Raw genomic sequence first — 24,539 nt, 5'->3', positions numbered from 1 at the left:
CGCTAAGGAGAACTGCTTGGATCATCTGCTGGCAAATTGTGTGTACTGCTTCTAGCCAAAAGCATTCCAACAACTGCTAGGTTAGATGTCAATGAACTTGTTTTAAATTGTTTGTAAGTAGAGCATGTTATCAAAGTGTCTGTCCGAGATGATCCGGTCTCGATCGCTTTGCTCAAACTCCCTGAATGCACGCTAAAGAGAAGTGGACTTTGTGCTGGCTTTGTGCTGCTTCTGCCAAGATGCTTGTTCTGCTTGTTGCTCTGCGTGTCAATCATTTAAAAGCCTGTACAGCAGCTGTCCTTCTGTCTCACTGCCTTGTCTTGCGTGACGTTAAAATGTTCTATAATACAGAGATGTTACTCATATCCTTAGCCCGACATCCACATATCATATGTGTTTACAAAGTGTGTTTTAATAAGTTTATATGTGTTTAAAGCATGTGTGTGTGGGTGTGGGGGGGGGGGGGGGGGGGGGGGTTTATTTTAAGGCTTAAACTATAAAAAAAAAAAAAAGTGGCCTTTCTATATCACGGATTTTCACCTATCGCGGGTGCGTCTGGAATGCAACTTCCGCGATAGGCGGGGGATCACTGTATTTGAATATTTACTTATTTTTAATTTGAATAATCAAACCTTCATTTTTGGCTAATATGACAGCCCTAGTAGTCTGATTCATAAACCTCAAAGATTGGGTACTTCAGCAGGGACTGATAAATTCCACTGAACTGGATACACAAGTCAGAAAATGTATACAAGGATGTAAATCTGCAGCCATGTTTTTAACATCCATGTGGATAAATGCTTAGCTCCCATTCTTTTATTGCAGAAGTACACAGAACTGTATAAAAAGCAAATAATCTCACCACTAAATCAACTGGCAGTTGACTCATCATAAATCATACACAAATCATGTATTTTTATTTCACGACCACTTCTACAATGGCATAAAAGAAGGAAAAATAAGCAGGATTTTCACACTTAATGGAGTGAGATTTTTTAATAATATACAGTATATGTGCAATTCTGTTCTGAAATTCAACTCATGAAAGAACTTTTTGAGGTGAACCTGCAATTGTGACAGCTTCATTCTCTCTCTGGCTTCTTTTTATTATTGGTGTTCCTTTGAGTACCGCCCGGTAATTCTTCATATAACACCAGTGGTACGCGTAGCACAGGTTAAGAACTATTGGGTTAGTCCATACAACAGAAGGTTTTTTCTAACCTCTTTCCATTTTCTTCCTCTTCTCTCTTTTGCCGTTGCACCAATGCTACAAGCAATTATATATGCCTTCTGATTTAGCAATGAAAAGGTCAGTGGCAGTTACAGTATATTTTTAATTTGACTATTTTGTAGCTACATTTTAGTTGAACTTCTAACTGAGCTATACATATACAGAATTATCTTATTCTTTAGGTATTTGCAATTATTGATCTCTACTTTTCCCTGCTTTCTTTTACAGTTTTTCTATTGTGATGTTTAGCACCAATACCACTTGATCAAAGTACAATGCAGTCTGGGTGGACTTTTAGCCTTCGAACACCTATTCATTTTGTTTTTCTCTCAAACTTCATGTCTCTGGAGTTTTTTGTTTTATATATTTTATCTTCTCTGTCCATCTGACCTTATCATCGGCCTCATCTTTAAAGACCTAAAAAATGGTTCTGCATATAAGGAGTCTAATTTTCGATTAATTATATATTTCTAATTTACTATTCATTATTTATCTATCTTATATTAAGTGTATATTGATTTATTTTTGTATGTTATTTATGTATTATTATTCTTATATAATTTTAATTTGTTTTTATTTTTTGTAACATCTTCCTTGACATCTTGTAAAGCACTTTGAGCTACATCCTGTGTATGAGAATGTGCCATAGAAATAAGTATTATTGTTATGTGATGATCTGTCACCAATAACATCTTTTCCCCAAACATACACAAAGCAGCATTGTACAGACAGCTGACCTAGGCTTTTTACACTTTAGCTTTAGTTGACCACAAACAAACCAGAAGAACTCATTAATTTATTTCTTAAAATATACATTGTGATTTTAAATAATTTTTAAATTTGCAAGCCTGAAGATTATAAATAGTATAAATATAGCAAGGGAGAATGGGAAAACAGTAATCAATGTAGGCTGTTTATATTTAGGTGAACAATGCAAAAATCAATATTTACATATTCAAATGATCTTTTTTCTTATACAAATTAAGTAAGATGGTACCTACATTAGAATTAAGTGAATTTTAATTTTGAATTAATTTAAAAAGAAGTTAAAAATACAAACCTTGTCACTGTGGTCAAGCATTTTGGATATCATTTCTTTTAAAGACTGTAGAATTTCCTGCAAAGCTTGTTTCTCCACCTGCCAACTCTCAATATCACTGAGCTTTGTATTAATACTTGGTTTGGTATAGCTACCATACTCCTCAGAAAGACTAAGAACCAGACGAGCCTCATGATAGACCTTTTGTAAAAGGTTCTAAAAAAATAAAAATTTAGTTAACAAATTGATTTTTAAATCAACCACATAAAATGGATTGCATTATGTATTTACTGACTGATACAGGATCTACAATAAAAAATAACATTTTATGACTATATTGCACATTTCACAAATTTGCAAAAGTGACAAACAAAACTCAACATGAATGCAATGTTCAGCAGATGCACCAAAAACACAACAAAAAAATATATACATATAAATATTTAACAAAACAAAAAAAAATCTGGAGGTCTGAGAGTGGACTGATAGGCATCACGATAGCATGTGTGAGCATGGCAACAGGAGGAGTTAATGAAATCAATGCAGGGTCTGACTAGTGTGAGAGACTATTAAATTCTAGGATGCTTCCCTCCTCCATGTGTCATTAAAGCACCCTTATTACATCATTAAAATACAAATAAACCAGATTTCCGATTTACAACAAATATACCTAACAGCACATGGGCAACAGATTAAAAAAAATCAAAACTTCATCCTGCAAACTTAATGCTGCAAGATCACACTATAACAAGCCAATCGTAGGTTGCATCAATATAATGTGTATGCTGGCACCAGTACTTTTTGCTTTTCATTTGCTTTTGCAAAATTTGTTGCAAGTTATTATGTAATTTTATTTGCTCTGTTGAATGAGTTCCTAACTGATCTAAATACTTTCTTGAATTACATTTTGACATTGATGAGTAAAATCTGACTGGAGGTTTTATGATATTGAGGAGATTGTTGCTGTGGGGAACTCTCACCAGGTTCACACTAGTATGATTCTAACATGAGAAAAGCATGCCTGAATTCTGATTTGTTTGTGAGAAACCTTGTAAATCATGCCTAGACTACAGATTTCACACCAAAGTACAGCTATAGAAATTTGAAAGACTTGAATAATATTCAATCTTTAGCAGCTTCCACATATATAAAATGTTAAATGACCTAAGCTAAATACACAATTTGACACCTAGAGCTTAAAGACAAGGGCTAATGAATTTTGGGCTACAGGGTCCAGGAATGGGTTGTAATCCTGTCTACAGTTGGTTCTTGCCTTTCTTCCAGTGTTGCCAGACAGGATAAATTAGACTTTTCATTTATACAGATGATGATTTAGCAGAATGTTTTTTTTATTTTTCTCTTGTTTAATGACAATTCCACCACCTAGGAAAAACTCTGTAAAATTAGCTTTTGTATTTTTCAAAATCTTTCAGCATAGTGACTTGCATACTCAATGTAATTTTATTATTGTCAACTAAATAAAAAAAAGTATGCTTATAATAAGTAAAACAGGTTACATTGTGGTGCAGTTGTTAGCTCGGCATCCATATACGGTCATGCAAAAGAGTAAGTACACCCCATTAAATACTTTTACTTTTTTAACAGATGTGGATATATCAAGATATGAACTTCAACTTTAATATATATATTGATACTGTTTAAATGATGTAACTGAAAAAAAAGAATAAAAGTTTGAATTTCCAATAATTTACTCTACAAAAAGTGAACAGATATACCATTGGATCAAACAGCTGGTATTGGCTCATTAGCAGAATCAGCTTCAAATGGAAGTTACCCATAACTGTCTACACATCCCTGAGATAAACTGGGAGAAAATGTTCCCTACACTTTTATGGAGAATTCTCTCAGCTATGCTATGTCTGAGTGGCATCTTGAGTGCACAGCCCGTTTCAAATCCCCCCATTATATCTGGATGTGATTCAGATTCAAGCTTTGACTTGGCCATTCCATAACTCTCCATTTCTTTCTTTTCAGCAATTTCTTGGTAGATTTTCTCGTATGTTTAGGGTCATTGTCGTGTTACAAAGTCCACTTTGCGTTGACCTTTAATTTTTTTGTTAGATTGTCTCATATTATCCTCAAGTACCCTTTGATAAAGTGAAAAATCCATAGTGAATTCTATAATGGTAAGCTGCCCTGGCCCTCAGGCATCAAACCAATCCCAAACCATAACATTTCACCACCATGCTTTATAGCTGGACGAGGTCTTGGCCTTGTTTGACGTCGTGTCGCTATATACCATGATTCCGATTCATCTGGCCACAGAAACACTATTAATGAGACTGGAAAGTGACCCCATCATAGAGACAAGAACCAATCTGTCCACTAAAGACATAATGCACTTAATATCACTCTGCCAAAAAACTCACTTTCATTTCAACAGCAAATACTACATTCAAAAAGAAGGCATGCCAATGGGATCGCCATTATCAGGACTTCTAGTCGGAACTGGTAATGCAGCGATTTGAAAATGCGGCTCTATTCCAGTTCACACCCAAAATTTGGATACGCTATGTAGACGACACATTCATCATACTAAAAAATGACCAGCTGAATGAGTTCTACAACCACATCAACACAATATTCCCTGCAATCCAATTCACCATGGAAAAAGAAATAAACCAACACATCAGCTTCCTGGACAACTACATTGAAAGAAATAACGATGCCACCGTGACCACTAGTGTTTACCGTATGTAATGCTATGCAGACAAGATATTATACTTTGCTAGCAACCACCCAGTATCTCATAAACGGAGCTGTGTTAAAACTCTATTCAAAAGAGTCCAAATCCATTGTAATACGAAGGAGACAAAAATGAATGAAAGACGCTATCTCTTTCGTCTTTTCACTTCAGATACTCTAAAACATTCATTAATCAAAGCTCACACAGAAGATGCCAAAAAACTCAGAAAACAATAGACTTGAACCAGAACCCCCACCCCACCTGGTACTCATTTCCTTATCACCAAAAGGTGTCTGAAGGTGCAGCACGCATCCTGGCCAAGTCAGGCGTCAGAATAGCACACAAACCCACGAACAATCTGCGCACGGTCCTCTTTAATGCTAAAAACAAGAAATCTACAGCAGAAACACGAAATGCAGTTTATAGCATTCCATGCAGTTCTTGCCCAGCGGTATACATAGGACAAACATCAAAAAGAATTGCAACACCGTCAGAAGAAAGGACTCACGATAACTGATCTACATGCATACTAAATCAACAGGACATACATTTAACTGGGACAATGTACAAGTAAGATTTAAGGCCAGTACCAAAAATGCCAGAAAGCTGGCCGAATCTTGGCTCTCAAATAAGAACCCCATCAACAGACATTTGGACATAAATCCAGCATATGCAAACTTAAGAAGAACATGTTCATAATAAATAAAATCTTTACAACCAATAAACGTTCACACTGATATATATATATATATATATATATATATATATATATATATATATATATATATATATATATATATATATATATATATTTTAATTCCTGAAACTTCAGCTGAAATAAAATCATTTCTCAAAACTGGAGAAGCAAGATTAATCTCATTTTGTGATTAAGAAAAATGTAAGAATTCTAATATAAAGCAGCCAAAGCAAACAACTTTTAAGATAATTGGAAGAACATACCTGTAGTTCAGAAGACAATACTCCTTCTGTATTTTCTGAATGAGATGCAGTGAAGTCATCGTTTTCAACAAATGCCATTCCACACTGTCTAAAGTAGTCAACAACACTAGCATCTAGGCGTTCACTTGCTTCAGGCTCCACATTCAACTTGGAACCTATTTCTGAACTTGCATCTAAAACAAATAGAATAAAAAAAGATTACAGGATTACTCTTTATATATTACCAATAGAAGATGTAATGCAGAAACATACAGTAGGATTACCTTTTTTGATGTATTTATTTATTCCAGATGTGAAGTACAAGCAAAAAAATAAAACATAAAAATGCACTGCATAGAAACATGACAAACTGAGTATAATGTTTTAACTTCAATATTAGGTGAATATCCTCCTCTTATTTAAACTTTTTAATTGCTCTAATATAGCTGCATGTTTTTTTTTTCTTACAATGAGTCATTGAGTGAGGAATGGTAACCTGAGACTTACAGCAAGTGATATAAAATCCAATCACCTATAGTATCATAATTTTTTAGATATATTGCTTTTGTTTTGCATATGTACATCATCAAGGCAAAGCAAGTATGTGACCACAGGATCAAAAGGCTGGGTTATAATTTCCCATTTCCTCATGGCAAGGGACAGGCTTATGGCAATATCTTAAGAGGTTAACTTTTGTGACCCTGACAAAGTTGAGGAAAAGGCAAGTAAGAAGGGAATGGACCAAAAATATCATCTCTTCAAAGTAAAGCCTCTTTAACAAGGCAGTTATTATATAAACTACATCTAAAATGAAGATGAAAACCATTAATAAAAACAAAAAAAAATATGAAAATAAAATAATGAAACTGAGAAGAAAAACTAAAACTATATGAAACTATTGAAGTACATTAGCTATAAAAACTAACTGAAATAAAATAATAAGTTATAAAAACAATTTTCAGTTGTCGTCCCAACCACATCTACACATGCACTACTTGGGCTTCAGCATCTCTAAAATTAATCAAAATATGTGAATAAATATTTGCTATTTAAAGAAATATTCCGGTTGCTAGACTGTTTTCTTTGAACATTTATCGTTATCTCAGAGAAAACTCTATGGCTGAGTATATACTTAACGTGACGCAACGCATGTACCTGTGGACGCTACTGCTACGCAAGCATTGTACTAAGCGTTGTACTTTTATACTTGCATGCATACTTTTCTGGAAGACTCCAACAGGTGGCAGTGCGAGATATTATCACGCAAGAACAGGTTCAGCTTCACTGTGTTGTGTATTGCCTGAAACACCCATTAAATTCCGAAGACACCTAGCTACAATATCTCTGAAAAGGATGGATGTTTAATGAGTAAATCCATCAATCCAGGGAATCGCCCATTCCAGTTAGCATTGGGCACAAGGCAGAAACAATCCCTGGATGGGGCATCAGCTCATCGCAAGGTGAATACAAGCCCTCACATATACTAGTGTCATTTCAGTATCAACAAATCCCCAAACCTGCATATCTTTGGAACGAAACCAGAGCACACTGTGGAAACCCACCAGGGAAACATGCAAACTCCAGGCAGGGAACAACAGGGACGTGACTCCCTGGAAGACAGCAGTGCTACCGCTCTGTCACCGTGTTACCCCCACATGTATAATTATTAACAGTATTCATTATTTAAATTAAGTTAATGATTTATCTGCAAAACGTAACATACAGTTAGGTCCATAAGACAACTTGTCCAGAGTTGTCCAGAGACAACTTTTTTCTAATTTTGGTTCTGTACATTACCACAATGAATTTTAAATGAAACAACTCAGATGCAGTTGAAGTGCAGACTTTCAGCTTTAATCCAGTGGTTTGAACAAAAAGATTGCATAAAATGTGAGGCAACTAAAGCATTTTTTTAACAGGGGCTCAAAAGTAATTCGACAAATTAAATAACTGGAAATAAAATGTTCATTTCTAATACTTGGTTGAAAACCCTTTGCTGGCAATGACAGCCTGAAGTCTTGAACTCATGGACATCACCAGATGCTGGGCATCCTCCTTTTTAATGCTCTGCCAGGTCTTTACTGCAGCGGCTTTCAGTTGCTGTTTGTTTGTGGGCCTTTCTGTCTGAAGTTTAGTCTTCAACAAGTGAAATGCCTGCTCAATTGGGTTAAGATCAGGTGACTGACTTGGCCATTCAAGAATTTTCCACTTCTTTGCTTTAATAAACTCCTGGGTTGCTTTGGCTGTATGTTTTGGGTCATTGTCCATTTGTATCATGAAACGCCACCCAATCAATTTGACTGCATTTAGCTGAATTTGAGCAGACAGTATGTCTCTGAACACCTTAGAATTAATTCGGCTGCTTCTGTCCTGTGTCACATCATCAATAAACACTAGTGTCCCAGTGCCACTGGCAGCCATGCACGCCCAAGCCATCATACTGCCTCCACCGTGTTTTACAGATGATGTGGTATGCTTTGGATAATGAGCTGTTCCATGCCTTCTCCATACTTTTTTCTTGCCATCATTCTGGTAGAGGCTGATCTTGGTTTCATCTGTCCAAAGAATGTTTTTCCAGAACTGTGCTGGCTTTTTTAGATGTTCTTTAGCAAAGTCCAATCTAGCCTTTCTATTCTTGAGGCTTATGAGTGGCTTGCACCTTGCAGTGCACCCTCTGTATTTACTTTCATGCAGTCTTCTCTTTATGGTAGACTTGGATATCGATACGCCTACTCCCGAGAGAGTGTTGTTCACTTGGTTGGCTGTTGTGAAGGGGTTTCTCTTCACCATGGAAATGATTCTGAGATCATCCACTACTGTTGTCTTCCGTGGACGTCCAGGTCTTTTTGCGTTGCCGAGTTCACCAGTGCTTGCTTTCCTTCTCAGGATGTACCAAACTGTAGATTTTGCCACTCGTAATATTGTAGCAATTTTTCGGATGGATTTTTTCTGTTTTTGCAGCTTAAGGATGGCTTCTTTTCACCCGCATGGAGAGCTCCTTTGACCGCATGTTGTCTATTCACAGCAAAATCTTCCACATGCAAGCACCACACCTCAAATCAACTCCAGGCCTTTTATCTGCTTAATTGATAATGACATAATGACGGACTTGCCCACACCTGCCCATGAAATAGCCTTTGAGTCAATTGTCCAATTACTTTTGAGCCCCTGAAATGAAGGGATTGTGTTAAAAAAATACTTTACTTGCCTCACATTTTTATGCAATCGTTTGGTTCACCCCACTGAATTAAGGCTGAAAGTCTGCACTTCAACTGCATCTGAGTTGTTTCATTTAAAATTCATTGCGGTAATGTACAGAACCAAAATTAGAAAAAAGTTGTCTCTGTCCAAATATTTATGGACCTAACTGTACATAGTTTAACGCATTTCATCATGAAAGTGATATCAATCATTATTTAAATAAAGTTAATGACTTATCTGCAAAATGTAACATAGTTTAAGGCATTTCATCAGGAAAGTGATATCATATATAAATCTAAGGATTCTAAATGTGCAGAGAACTTTATATCATACATTTAATGTGTTTTATGTAGTGACTGCTGCTGTCAATGCAGAAGGAAGCCCCAGAAGCACGTGGCGATTAACAACTGGGTCGGTTTTAAGATGACGTTTACAATGGTCTACTTGAATGATAAAATAAATTAAGGGATTTAAGTGGACATTTCGAGATTTCCACTTTAATCACAAAATACACCTTTTCACTGAGGCCCCAACTTTGTTTTCTCTGTGGCTCAAATACACCACCGTAATTTCTGATGCTGTTGAGAGAGTGATTAAAAAAAAAAAAAAAAAAACACCACTGCATAGCAGATGGTATATGAGACCTTTAAAATGTATCATGTCATTACAATGGGGAATGTGCAACTTTTTCGTGGAATTGCAACTAGCGCATGCATCGCATTAATTTCTGAGGACATGCACAGAGGATGTGTCAAATGAACGCTGGGAACGTGTGGCAGCCATGATGCGTGCGTGTACATGTTTTGAGTGTGAAGTATAAACCGGCCTTTAGTCCATCATTAACCATAAGCACCAACATCCCTGAGCTTACACATCGCCAATAAACGATTAGCGACAACTGCTCACCATCTGTAGAAAGCCCTTTTAGGCCAAACAAAAGCACTTATCTTGAAGTATGCTGATTTATAAGTAATGGGGTATTAAGCAAAAATCTATAAAATCAATTGCAGAAAAATATTTCTAAATGAAAAGTTTGAACATAGACAAGTTAAGTGCCTTGTTCCCTGTCAAACAGTGAGGTAGAGATGGAAACCAAATTGGTAAGCATTGGGTTTAAGGCCCAGTTTCCTATCCACTGTACCAAACTACTGATCAGCATTTAGAAAACGGGTTAAAATTTGGTTTGTAATTAATGAGTTTGAAATACAAACTGAGTTAAGATATAATAGAACATCATCTTTAAGATTTTCATTTTTAATTTACATTTTTTCCTGCTGTATCAATCTACAGATTTTTCTTTCTTTTTAAACAGGATATCATGGGGCAGAGGGCTAAGGACAAAAGTATACAGTAGACCCCCGCAAAGTCGTGGTTCAGAGTTCGCGGCTTCAGTCATTCGCGGATTTTTCCTTAGAACCTATCTAATAATTGTTAGCGGAAACCGCAAATATCCTCCGCAATTTCAATGACTTTTTTCGTGGCAATACTGTACTGTAGAGAGAACAGGAAGCAACTGTAGAGGAAATGCGGCTTGGGATGGTGAAAGTAGCCAATATAATTTGAAACTGCAACTTCCAGCAGTCCCTGCAGTAGCTCTGATTGGTCTTCTGCTGAGGGTGCTGGGGCTGTTGGGGTCAAAGGATGTCAGTGTGGCTTTTAAAAAGGGGGACGGTGACCAAAAGCAAAAAAAAAAGATTTTGTAATTTGTGTTTCAAGTTCCTGTCTCTCTGCCTGCCTTCTGTTGGGTTATCTGAACTTATTCGTTTTGTCCTGGATCGTTTCATGCTTGGCGTCAGGATAGTCTGCCGTCTGCCTGTGTACATGAGGACTGTAAATGGATTCATGGCCATCCTGCAAAGAAAGAAAAGCTCCTGAACCTGTCTTCACCATTTCAGGAACTACCGGTAGGACTATCTTTACATTCCCATTCAACGTGCGGATCTGTGGACTATCTATTTTCATCATTACATTTTATCCGTGGGCGGCACAGTGGTAGCTGCCTCGCAGTTAGGAGACCCGGGTTCGCTTCCCGGGTCCTCCCTGCGTGGAGTTTGCATGTTCTCCCCGTGTCTTCGTGGGTTTCCTCCGGGCGCTCCGGTTTCCTCCCACAGTCCAAAGACATGCAGGTTAGGTGGATTGGTGATTCTAAATTGGCCCTAGTGTGTGCTTGGTGTGTGGGTGTGTGTCCTGCGGTGGGTTGGCACCCTGCCCAGGATTGGTTCCCTGCCTTGTGCCCTGTGTTGGCTGGGATTGGCTCCAGCAGACCCCAGTGACCCTGTGTTCGGATTCAGCGGGTTGGAAAATGGATGGATGGATTTAATCCGTTGCCGTTTTTCATGATTTACTGTGTGTGTGAGCTGGGTACGTCGACTAACCAATCTCTCTCTCTCCCATTCTTCCTAGGGCACGAAGCGGAAGCAGACAATGGCCGACAGTGAGGTGAATCGCGTTGCAATCGTAGTAGAAGAACTCCAGGCACTCGACGAACAGATTCAGAAACTCCTGTCCAGACGAAGATACCTTAGAGATCTGAAGGCTCGGCTGCAGGATAAACCGTCCTCGCTATCTGTAATTGGCGTAACATCAACCCCGCGTTGTGCCGCTCAAGTGAACTTCACCCCCGTGCCTCGTAGGAGCGACACCGATGATGACCTCGGTGTGTTTCAGCTATGCAGGCGGGGGTTCAAGGCCAGAACACCTCCATCGGCACATGCGAGCATTTTAACTCAGAACTGGTTCGACCCTCTCCGCGTCCCCAGTTCGCCTTCAGCCCCTGGTGATGTAATAGTGGTAAGTGATTCTATTGTTAGAAACCTCAATATCGCATGCCCTAATCGAAAATCGTTTGTTTCTTGTTTTCCCGGTGCTCTTGTCCGAGATGTGATGAGACGTGCGCCGGCAATCTACAAGAAGCACAAGAACAGGGCAGTTGGAGCAATTGTTTTGCATGCCGGCATAAACGATATAAGGCACCGACAATCGGAAATCCTCAAGGCTGACTTTGCAGCATTAATTAAAGACATGAAGGAGAGGACCCCATCGGCAAAAATCTTCATTTCAGGTCCACTACCTCTTGTCAGACGATCAAACGAGTACTGCAGTCGTCTGCTAGGATTAAACAACTGGCTGCAGGGTTTCTGCAAGAATCAAGACATCGGGTTCATCAACAACCGGGACCTCTTTTGGGAAAGACCGCGTTTCTTCAAGCGAGATGGCCTGCATCCGAACAGTTTCGCCGCCCGGGTCCTCTCCGAAAACATATCTAAGTTAATTCGTTTATCTTGACTATCTATCTTTGCTCTTAACCCCTTCCGAAATGCTACTGCTATGCTAGGACATGATAATTGTTTAATAAAATCTTCTGTAAAAGTGCACAATATTAATACAGTAATCCCTCGCTCATATCGCGCTTCGCCTTTCGCGGCTTCACTCCATCGCGGATTTTATATGTAAGCATATTTAAAAATATATCGCGGATTTTTTGCTGGTTCGCGGATTTCTGCGGACAATGGGTCTTTTAATTTCTGGCACATGCTTCCTCAGTTGGTTTGCCCAGTTGATTTCATACAAGGGACGCTATTGGCAGATGGCTGAGAAGCTACCCGGCTTACTTTTCTGTCTCTCTTGCGCTGACTTTCTCTGATCCTGACGTAGGGGGATTGAGCAGGGGGGGCTGTTCGCACACCTAGACGATAAGGACGCTCGTCTAAAAATGCTGAAAGATTATCTTCACGTTGCTATCTTTTGTGCAGCTGCTTCCTGAAACGACATGCTGTACGGTGCTTCGCATACTTAAAAGCTTGAAGGGCACGTATTGATTTTTGTTTGAAAAACAAACTCTGTCTCTCTCTCTCTCTCTCCCTGCTCCTGACGGAGGGGGTGTGAGCTGCCGCCTTCAACAGCTTTGTGCCGCGGTGCTTCGCATACTTAAAAGCAAACAGCCCTATTGATTTGTTTGCTTTCCTCTGTCTTTCTGACAGACTCTGCTCCTGACGCGCACTCCTTTGAAGAGGAAAATATGTTTGCATTCTTTTAATTGTGAGACGGAACTGTCATCTCTGTCTTGTCATGGAGCACAGTTTAAACTTTTGAAAAAGAGACAAATGTTTGTTTGCAGTGTTTGAATAACGTTCCTGTCTCACTACAACCTCCTGTGTTTCTGCGCAAATCTGTGACCCAAGCATGACAATATAAAAATAACCATATAAACATATGGTTTCTACTTCGCGGATTTTCTTATTTCGCGGGTGGCTCTGGAACGCAACCCCCGCGATGGAGGAGGGATTACTGTACTGTAATAACCAATCTCAATGCACGTAGAAAATCTAGGCAATACAGCATAAACACCAATAATTTAATTACAATTACTACTTTAGATGACCAATGTATTAAAACTATAAAAACAGATTATAGATTAAACAAAAAATACACACAGAGCGGCGCTAATAAAAATAACAGTTCCTGTTCCAAATATTAATAACGCACATAGTATTCATCTCTGCCCCTCCGAAACATTAAATATGGCACTATTAAATGTTAGAGCTTTAACTAACAAGACTTTTTTATCAACGATCTTATTAGTGATAAAAAAATAGATTTTATTGCACAAAGTGAAACATGGCTTAGCTCAGATGGCGCAGCTGTTTTAATTGAATCTGCGCCTCCGGATTACAGTTTTACTCGTGCAGATCGCCAAGGAAAAAGAGGCGGTGGCTTGGCAAACATTTACTCGAGCCGGTTAAAGTGTACAGATGTCAGTTTTGGTAAATTCAAGTCCTTTGAGTATCTCGCCGTTGTTATCCATGGAGATTCTTATGTTCTAGTATTATCCGTATATAGACCTCCAAAATTCAACGTGTCTTTTTTTGAGGAATTCTCTGACTTAATGTCAATTTTAATTACAAACTATGACACACTGTTAATAGTTGGTGACTTTAATTTTCATATAGATAATTAGTGTGACCAAAAAGTAAAAGAATTTATGAACTTCCTGGACTCTTTTGATTTGAGACAGCTCGTTAATCAGCCTACACATAAAGCAGGTCATACGTTAGACTTGGTGATTACTAAAGGACTAAAAGTTGATATAAAGCAGGTCATTGATATTGGTCTATCAGACCATTTTCTTCTAGTTTTTAATATAGAAATAATGATGTAAAACACTCATGAGAAGCATATTGTTAAAAAACGCTTCTTTGATTCATCAGCAGCTTTAAAACTTACAAATATTCTAAGCAATCAGTCCGTTTATAGTGCCAACTATAATAGCGAGGATAATGTAAATAGTAAAGTGGAAAGATTTAATACTAAAGTGAGAGCTGCTGTTGACATAGTTGCACCTGAAAAGACAGTTAAAAAATCTTCTAGCATTTTTATATCATGGAAGACCCAAAGAGTGTCTGATTTAAAGAGAACATGCCGCAGAGCTGAGCGTAAATGGAGGAAGACTAAACTAACTATCCACTATGAAATATTAAAAGTTAAAGTAACAGAATACAATAACACAGTCCATCTTGAGAGGCGCTGCTATTTCTCTAAGATTATAAATAACAATGCTAGTAATCCCAGAGTCTTATTCTCTACGATTGATCGTCTGTTAAACCCAGGTAACTCAAAGGAATGCCTCCTAAGTACTTCCAGTAAAACCTGTGAGGCTATTGCTGTATTTTTCAATCAAAAAATTAATGACATTAGAAATAACATACTATATCTCCCCAACACTAAGGATCCTCCTAAACCCCAGCATTCCATTATAAACAAATTAAACTCTGTCACTAGGATAGATTTACCTGATTTACATAAAATAATTTCTCAACTGAAACCCTCCACCTGCGTCCTTAACCCAATACCAACAAATTTTTTCAAAGAAGTATCGGGCGTGCTAATTGATAATGTTCTTGACATAGTAAATTCGTCATTAGATACGGGGGTCTTCCCAGACTGTCTTAAGACTGCTGTAGTTAAACCCCTACTTAAGAAAAATAATCTCGACCCCTCGGCTCTTGAAAATTTTAGACCCATCTCTAACCTGCCTTTCTTAAGTAAAATTCTGGAGAAGGCAGTCATTATGCAGTTAAATGACCACCTCAATAAACATGCTATTCTTGATAAATTTCAGTCAGATTTTAGAACAAATCACAGCACAGAAACTGCACTCGTTAAAGTAGTAAATGATTTGCGGGTAAATGCAAACAGAGGCCATTTATCTGTTCTCATCCTCTTAGATCTGAGTGCCGTATTTGACACCATTGATCATAATATTCTTAGAAATCGCCTTAGTCAATGGGTGGGCCTCTCTGGCAGTGTCTTAAATTGGTTTGAATCCTACCTGGCAGGGAGAAAATTCTTTGTTAGTTGTGATAATTACATATCAAAGACACATGATATCCTATATGGTGTTCCACAAGGCTCTATCCTGGGTCCGCTGCTCTTCACAATCTACATGCTTCCGTTAGGTCAGATTATCTCAGGGCACAACGTGAGCTACCACAGCTATGCTGATAACACACAGCTGTATTTATCAATAGCACCTGATGACCCTGATTCTCGATTCACTAACACAATGTCTGACTTGTATCTCAGAATGGATGAATAGTAACTTTCTCAAGTTAAATAAAGAGAAAACTAAAATCTTAGTGATTGGCAATAATGGATACAATGAGGCTATTAGAAATAAACTGGATACATTAGGATTAAAAGTCAAGACGGAGGTAAAAAGCTTAGGGGTAACTGTTGACTGTAATCTAAATTTTAAATCGCATATTAATCAGATTACTAGGACAGCATTTTTTCACTTAAGAAACATAGCAAAAGTTAGACCTCTTATTCAGTGGTCCCCAACCTTTTCACGACCATGGACTGGTTTCATTCCGTACACAGTTCCACGGACCGGACTGGACCGGGGGGGATGGATGATATACGTGTAACAAAACACATTGAAGTGTGTGCTGTAGTGCAGCGGTCCCCAACCTTTTTTGCACCATGAACCAGTTTAATGTAAACAGACTGGTATAGAAACACCTAAAAACAAAGTAAAAATACAACTCACCATCCCTCAGAATTTGTGGGAGCCCTGAGCTTGTTTCCCTTTTATAAGCCGGTCCCATCTGGGGGTAATGGGAGACAATGTCACCCGAAGTGTGTTACTTATGTCCAGTCTACTCCGTAATTTGGTTTTGGTCGCTGTCACTGCAGAAAATCCTGCTTCACAAAGATAGGTTGTTGGAAACGGAAGCAAGGCATTCAGTGCTTTTTTGGCGATCTCTGGAAATTCTGCCTTGATCTTAATCCAGAACACCGGCAGAGTTGTTGTTTGAAACATACTTTTAAGGCCACCGTCATTTGCAGTCTCTAGCAGTTGATCTTCTTCTTGCACGGACAGGCTTGATACACCTGGTTTGTTCACAAATGGGTCGCGTATCAATTCTTTCGAAGTTCAGGGGTCTTTTGTGGTTGGAAAGAACCGCTCGAACTCTTTTTAAAAGCAGAGACAGGTGGGTCATGCACAACCTGTGAGAATTTTGAATCAGGCTCAGTTTCTTCCAAAACTCCTGCTAATGTTTGAAACATATCAAATATCTTTCCGTTCACTTGGCATACCCACAATTCAAGTTTGGCTTTGAATGCAGCTACTTTGTCTGCCAACTTGAAGACAGTTGTCATTTTCCCCTGAAGTGACAGATTGAGTTCATTAAGCAGATTGAATATGTCGCACAAGTAAGCAAGTTTTGCGACGCAGTTCATGTCACTGAAATGTTCTGCCAGTTGTGGCTTTTTTTCTGAAAGAAATCTCCGCAGTGGCTCTCGTAACTCAAAAACTCTGGCCAACGATCTCCCTTTATATAGCCATCTTACTTCTGTGTGTAAGAGAAGGCGTTTGTGCTCTGCATCCATCTCATCACAAAGCTGCTCGAACAGACGCGAGTTTAGGGCATTTGCTTTGACGTAGTTAATGACTTTAATGACATCGTTCAATATGCTGTTAAGTTCAGGTAACATTTTTTGTGGCAAGCCAACATTTCCCTGTGAACGACACAATGCGTAGCCTCACATTCAGGTGCAACCTCCTTAACCCGAGCAGTTAAACCAGAAATCCGTCCAGTCATGGCAGCAGCTCCGTCCGTGCATATGCTGACACAAAAGGACCAATCCAGTTTTCCTGATACAGTATGTAATCATTTAAAGATTTGAATAGTTCTGTGCCAGCGGTGTTGCTTGGCAGTGACAGTGCACATAACATGTCCTCATGCACATCCTCCTGATATATATATCGCACATAAATAAGTAGTATTGCCTTGTTGTCAATATCAGTAGATTCGTCAACCTGAATTGCATACCATGGTGACTTATTAATCCTCTCCAACAAAACTGTGTCTCAATGTCCTCTGCTATGTCCTCAATTCGCCTAGTGACGGTGCTAGCCGAAAGAGGAACCTTTGCTATCTTTTTAACAGCAGCCTCTCCTAGCAGTTCACGGCAAATGTCCTTAGCGGCGGGTGGGATCAATTCCTCACCTATGGTAAAAGGTTTCTTCAACTTAGCAATGCGGTTAGCCACTAGGTATGAAGCTCTCAGTGCACTCGTATTTGTTGAGGTGGTGGCCATTAGCAATTGCCTCTGTCCATCTTGTTCACGTTTTCTACTTTCAAAAAATTGCAAAGGCTTGTCTTTTAATGCAGGGTGCTTGGTCTCCATGTGCCGAAGCAGTATTGAAGGCTTCATAGCCTCATTTGCTAGCATGTCGCCACATATTATGCAGAGTGGGCTTGGTGCGTGAGAACCGCCTGTAGCGATAAACCCATATTTTAAGTAGGAATCCTGATATTGTCTATTAAATGCAGCTTTCTTTTTCTTGGAAGTCGAAGGCTCTTCTTCGGTCTCCTCATTGGGCCTTTTTCCCTTTCCAAAGAAGCTCTCCAAAGACGTTTGTTTTTTACTCTCATTTTTGCTAGCTTGTGGATTAAAATTACCCCAACCTTTTTGTGACGTAGGACCTTTTTAATTTGGGTAATTGTTTTCCGCGGACCGGGTTGGGGGAGGATGCGGAGACGTGTAACAAAAGATAATGAAGTACGCAATATATAAACTATTCATCAAGTGCGTTGCCTTATCGTCACCTATGATGGAAGTGTTTTCCAAAATAAAACAGCCATCCATTCGGAGCAGCCTGGTGGTTGGGACCCCTGTCTTACATCATTGAAAGATGCTGAGAAATTAGTTCACGCGTTTGTTTTCAGTCGACTAGATTACTGTAACGCACTCCTCTCAGGACTACCCAAAAAAGACATAAATCGTTTGCAACTAGTGCAGAATGCAGCTGCTAAAATCCTAACTAGGAAAAGAAAATCCGAGCACATCTCTCCAGTTTTGATGTCACTTCACTGGTTACCTGTGTCATTCAGGATTGACTTTAAAATTCTGCGTATGGTTTATAAAGCCTTAAATAATCTCGCCCCATCTTATATATCGGAATGTCTGACACCTTATATTCCAAATTGTAACCTCAGATCCTCAAATGAGTGTCTCCTTAGAATTCCAAGAACAAAAATTAAAAGAAGTGGTGAGATGGCCTTCTGCTGTTATGCATCTAAAATCTGGAATAGCCTGCCAATAGGAATTCACCAGGCTAATACAGTGGAGCACTTTAAAAAACTGCTGAAAACACATTACTTTAAGATGGCCTTCTCATAACTTTACTGTAATTTAAATCCTGATACTCTGTATATCCAATTCATTATAATAACTATTCATGGTGGCTCTAAAATCTGTACTAACTCCTACTCTCTCTTCTGTTTCCTTTTCCGGTGTCCTTTTGGTGGTGGCTTGTGCCACCACCATCTACTCAAAGCACCATGATGTTGCAACAATAATGGATAGATTAAAAGCCAGAAGTTTGTATGACCATCAACATCAAGTGACTCCGTGAGAACCCTAACTACAAAGAGGACTATTTCATTTATGTTAGGTAGAATGCCCAGAGGGGACTGGGTGGTCTCGTGGCCTGGAACCCCTGCAGATTTTATTTTTTTCTCCAGCCGTCTGGAGTTTTTTTTTTTGTTTTTTCTGTCTACCCTGGCCATCGGACCTTACTCCTTTTCTATGTTAACTAATGTTGTCTTATTTTAATTTCTTATTTTGTCTTTTATTTTTCTTTTCTTCATTATGTAAAGAACTTTGAGCTACTTTTTGTATGAAAATGTGCTATATAAATAAAGGTTTTGTTGGTGCTTTTTCGCATTTAATGTGTAATCGCTGTAAGGGGAACAGGGGTGGTATCGTTGTTTTCATTTATTTCATTTGTTTTCATTACATTCTTTATTTGCTGTTTGATTACCGCTTTGCTTCATTTCTGTCATTGTTTGTGAGTGCGTGCAGGTCGTGCCAAGACTGGGTGCATCCCTGGAATCTCCCCCATAAAAATAAATAAATCACAGTCTTCTCGATGATGTGAATCTTAGCGGCACCAGACTGCTACAGCGTTATTCATTTCTCCTTGCTGCTGATTGACTGTGATGTATCTCCATGAGAGTGTTCATGTGTTTTCTGTTTTGTTCCTCTTAACCTTTAAACCACCACAACCAGCTATAGTCATTTCCCAGTGCCATTTGCGATCAGTCAGTGCCATACATTTGTTGAGTAGCCAGCTCATGACCACTGCCAGCCCCTTGTGGGCAGGGGGGCTGAATGCACCCCTAGAAGACACGGACAAACCTCAAAAAAACCCTCTTAAAAAATGCTGATAAGACTACTTTCACATTGCACCCTTACTTGCGGCTGCTCTGTCGCGTGATATGCTTCTCCTGCAACGCTACACATACTTAAAAGCCTGAACAGCACCTGTCCTTTTTGGCTCATTGCTTTGTTTCTCTCTCCTCCCCCAGACATCCTCTGCTCTTGTTGGGGGTCCCGCTCCTGTTGTGCTCCCCTGTGATGTTTTGTCTATTCTTTAATCGAGAACTAACTGCATACTGAGCTCGTTTTACTTCTGAAAGAGACATGTTTGTTTGAAGTGTTTGAATAAAGTTCTTGTCTCTACAATCTCCTGTATTTCTGTGCAATTCTGTGATCCAAGCGTGACACCCTACAGCCTCACTGTCTCTGGGATTGAGCTGCTGTACTAAATTAGCCTGCCAGCATCAGCATTTACCTCTGTGTGCTTGCGTGCTGCCAGTTCAAGCACAGTTGGCTTGGTGATTTACTTAATTTCATCCATGGCGTTAGTTGCATCTTGTACATATTGTTCCAGTAGTTTTTTAAAATAGTTTTTACAGTTTATTAGCAGTCTGTAAAATGATCAGTGTTGCAGTAATTGTGATGCTCTTTACATGAAAAAAAATGTGTTCTATTAAAATTTCAATTTTTCTTCATGAATTGTGAAATTTACTTAAAATGCAGCAGGCGTCCAGGGATGCATTAACCCCCCAAGTATGTGGCAGTTTAAGGGTTAAAGCCCTAAGATGCCGCCGAAATGCTCTGCACCTTCTAAGGCTTCTGGCAATGAAAACGCACTTGCATGAATTACAGTACATATAACGGTAACATCTGTATTTTACATTCTAGCACTGCGGTAGACATAGCAGTACAGTATACAGGTTTACCTTTACATTCTTTTTTTTTAGGTAATGTATTAAGCTGAGTTTGAAATTACACTGTGTGCACAATTATTAGGCAAGTTGTATTTCTGAGGATTAATTTTAATATGGAACAAATACAGTGTTATCACTCAATGCAAAATGTTACTAAACCTGAATGTTTTACAAAGGAAATGTGAGTGTGAGAATACATATGTGTGCAGAATTATTATTCAACTAAAGGAAAAAATGCCTAATAATCATGCACACCTTGATATAGGGTGTTGATCTCCTTAGGCTACACCCTCCCTAACTACACAAATATACATCACCTGATATGGTTAAATCCAATAAGCATTCAAGTTAATACAGCTTGGAGTTGGAATACAGTGCATCTGGAAAGTATTCACAGCGCATCACTTTTTCCACATTTTGTTATGTTACAGCCTTATTCCAAAATGGATTAAATTCATTTTTTCCTCAGAATTCTACACACAACACCCCCGAGATTTTTGCAAATTTATTAAAAATAAAAAAATCGAGAAAGCACATGTACAGTACATACAGTAAGTATTCACAGCCTTTGCCATGAAGTTAAAAATTGAGCTCAGGTGCATCCTGTTTCCCCTGATCATCCTTGAGATGTTTCTGCAGCTTAATTGGAGTCCACCTGTGGTAAATTTAGTTGATTGGACATGATTTGGAAAGGCACACACCTGTCTATATAAGGTCCCACAGTTGACAGTTCATGTCAGAGCACAAACCAAGCATGAAGTCAAAGGAATTGTCTGTAGACCTCTGAGACAGGATTGTCTTGAGGCACAAATCTGAAGAAGGTTACAGAAAAATTTCTGCTGCTTTGAAGGTCCCAATGAGCACAGTGGCCTCCATCATCCGTACGTGGAAGTAGTTCAAAACCACCAGGACTCTTCCTAGAGCTGGCCGGCCATCTAAACTGAGCGATCGGGGGAGAAGGGCCTTAATCAGGGAGGTGACCAAGAACTCGATGGTCACCCTGTCAGAGCTCCAGAGGTCCTCTGTGGAGAGAGGAGAACCTTCCAGAAGGACAACCATCTCTTCAGCAATCCACCAATCAGGCCTGTATGGTAGGGTGGCCAGACGGAAGCCACTCCTTAGTAAAAGGCACATGGCAGCCTGCCTGGAGTTTGCCAAAAGGCACCTGAAGGACTCTCAGACCATGAGAAAGAAAATTCTCTGGTCTGATGAGACAAAGATTGAACTCTTTGGTGTGAATGCCAGGCGTCACGTTTGGAGGAAACCAGGCACCGCTCATCACCAGGCCAATACCATCCCTGCAGTGAAGCATGTTGGTGGCAAAATCATGCTGTGGGGATGTTTTTCAGCGGCAGGAACTGGGAGACTAGTCAGGATAAAGGGAAAGATGACTGCAGAAATGTACAGAGACATCCTGGATGAAAACCTGCTCCAGAGCGCTCTTGACCTCAGACTGGGGCGACGGTCCATCTTTCAGCAGGACAACGACCCTAAGCACACAGCCAAGATATCAAAGGAGTGGCTTCAGGACAACTCTGTGAATGCCCTTGAGTGGCCCAGCCAGAGCCCAGACTCGAATCCGATTGAACATCTCTGGAGAGATCTTAAAATGGCTGTGCACCGACGCTTCCCATCCAACCTGATGGAGCTTGAGAGGTGCTGCAAAGAGGAATGGGCGAAACTGGCCAAGGATAGGTGTGCCAAGCATATTCAAAAAGACTTGAGGCTGTAACTGCTGCCAAAGGTGCATCGACAAAATATTGAGCAAAGGCTGTGAATACTTATGTACATGTGATTTCTCAGTTTTTTTATTTTTAATAAATTTGCAAAAACCTCAAGTAAACTTTTTTCACGTTGTCATTATGGGGTGTTGTGTGTAGAATTCTGAGGAAAAAAATGAATTTAATTCATTTTGGAATAAGGCTGTAACATAACCAAATGTGGAAAAAGTGATGCGCTGTGAATACTTTCTGGATGCACTGTATATGCATAAAAATGATAATATGGTCAAAATAATCACTTGCCTAATAATTTTACACACAGTGTAAATTAAAATGTTTTGGGGGCATAGTTAGGTTTTAAACTATAAAAATAGAAATTTTTTTTAACCACATCCACAATTCGCAGGTGCTCTAGGAACGTAACCCCGCGAATTTTGGGGGTGTACTGTATTTAGTATTTATGCAAAACTGTTCTTGCTTCTTCTTTGTGGCTTTCCTTATCAGGCTCAAAAAAAAGCACAGTCTGTAGAACAATAAAGGATTTCTTGTCTGTGAAGAAATTTATGATTTTCAGAGAAAGATGGGTACACAACCAGTTTATATTTTCCAAAAGCTTAGGTAAGCTTCTGTACTTGAAAGGATTCTGTGGATATGTGTGCTTTGTTCTTGGGTTTTGCATCACTGCTACATACTGCTACAAGAGTCTACTGTGGTTACAAAGCAGTCTTTCCTTAAGTGCATAGGTAAGTAATGTCATATTATTCAACCACTAATATTATTATGGCCTCAGAAATACTAGGAATTTTAGTTTTGAATTGATGCTATATTCAAATTAGACAAAAACATAAAAAGAAATATACACATATCTAATTAGTACTTTTAAAGATTCAATATTTCCGAACAGTTCACAAACTGCAGTTTATCAAGATAGTGGCAAGTTGATATCTGAATGCTTGCTACACATAAAAATATTGCAATATGTGGTTAGACAAGCATTACTGAAGTATTAGTAGGATGAAATAACTCACAACTGGCAAGATAATCCTGCTGTAAAAGAATATAATACACAGACAACTTAGGCAATACACTATCTATCAAGAGCATGGTTTTTATTCACTGCAAAGCATTACAAATCTCAAACTACTTAATGCAAATCTCTAACTTCTATATTAAATACGATAAAGTCTGTATCATTTCACTTTCTTTCCTGATAACATCTCTAATATCATGCTGTTATTTTTTCAGAATATTTTGCTAAATTATGAGATTATGTAAATAAGATGATAAAAAGGTATTTTTAATCTCTTGATTTTACTTCCAACACGTAACACTTTCTATAAATTATGTATATACTGCCAAAGGTAATCTGAATGTGGGACCCATACAATACTAAATTTTACAGTAAAGGCAGTAACGGTTTTCTTATAAGAAGGGATTATTTCTTCCAACTTACTGCTTCCATATCCATCGCTAACCCATTCACGGACAGACAGACTTGTTGCTGTTCCAGTGGGTGAAACACATGGTGTTAAGACTGAATTTTCAAAATCTTTTTCCTAAATAAAAACAAATAATAAAGAGTGACCAGTTCTTAAAAGAATTTACTATATCCAAAAGGGTTATACAAAATTAAATAAATAAATAAATACTCCAGCCATATTTTTTTAACATATTAATAACTCTTCTTTAAAGCCATGTATATACAGTATATTTTATTAACTAAAAAACAGTTCACATACTAATAAAGTGCATTGATAACTTGCCTAGTGAATAGACTTATGCATGTTTACTGATTAAATGAAAAACAATATTTTTTCCTGTCGAGTTATAAATATAACCCATATTTATGTGCAATACTGAAAATCTAAATATTAAACAGTAATTACAATGGAAGAAAGATGATTGTGCATTGTCTAAAAGTAAAGTTGGCCTGATGAAAAAAATTATGCAACTTTATACCTTAAATGTATTTGTTTTTCATGCAACACACTTAAAGTAGACAGGTGATATTTTGTAAACAAATAAAATTAGTTGAAAGGTCACAATGAACAACCTCTGACATGTCAGTATGATGCATTTAGAAGAAACCGGCAAACAGATTATTAAGGCTAGGATT

General features: G+C 38.5%; 1 protein-coding gene across 1 annotated transcript in view; it reads right to left on the bottom strand.

Annotated features, from left to right (window-relative positions):
• pcnt (pericentrin) overlaps positions 1–24,539 on the bottom strand; it is a 245,819-nt gene that overhangs the window by 31,486 nt on the left and 189,794 nt on the right. Inside the window, 3 exon segments of the mRNA XM_051931264.1 lie at positions 2,292–2,486; positions 5,938–6,110; positions 23,877–23,979. Coding sequence (XP_051787224.1) covers positions 2,292–2,486; positions 5,938–6,110; positions 23,877–23,979 — 471 coding nt within the window.

The sequence above is a fragment of the Erpetoichthys calabaricus genome, chromosome 8 (assembly GCF_900747795.2).
Source record: "Erpetoichthys calabaricus chromosome 8, fErpCal1.3, whole genome shotgun sequence".
Lineage (NCBI taxonomy): Eukaryota > Metazoa > Chordata > Cladistia > Polypteriformes > Polypteridae > Erpetoichthys > Erpetoichthys calabaricus.
The sequence above is the reverse complement of the archived record's forward strand: the minus strand, read 5'-3'. Positions and strand labels throughout refer to the sequence as shown.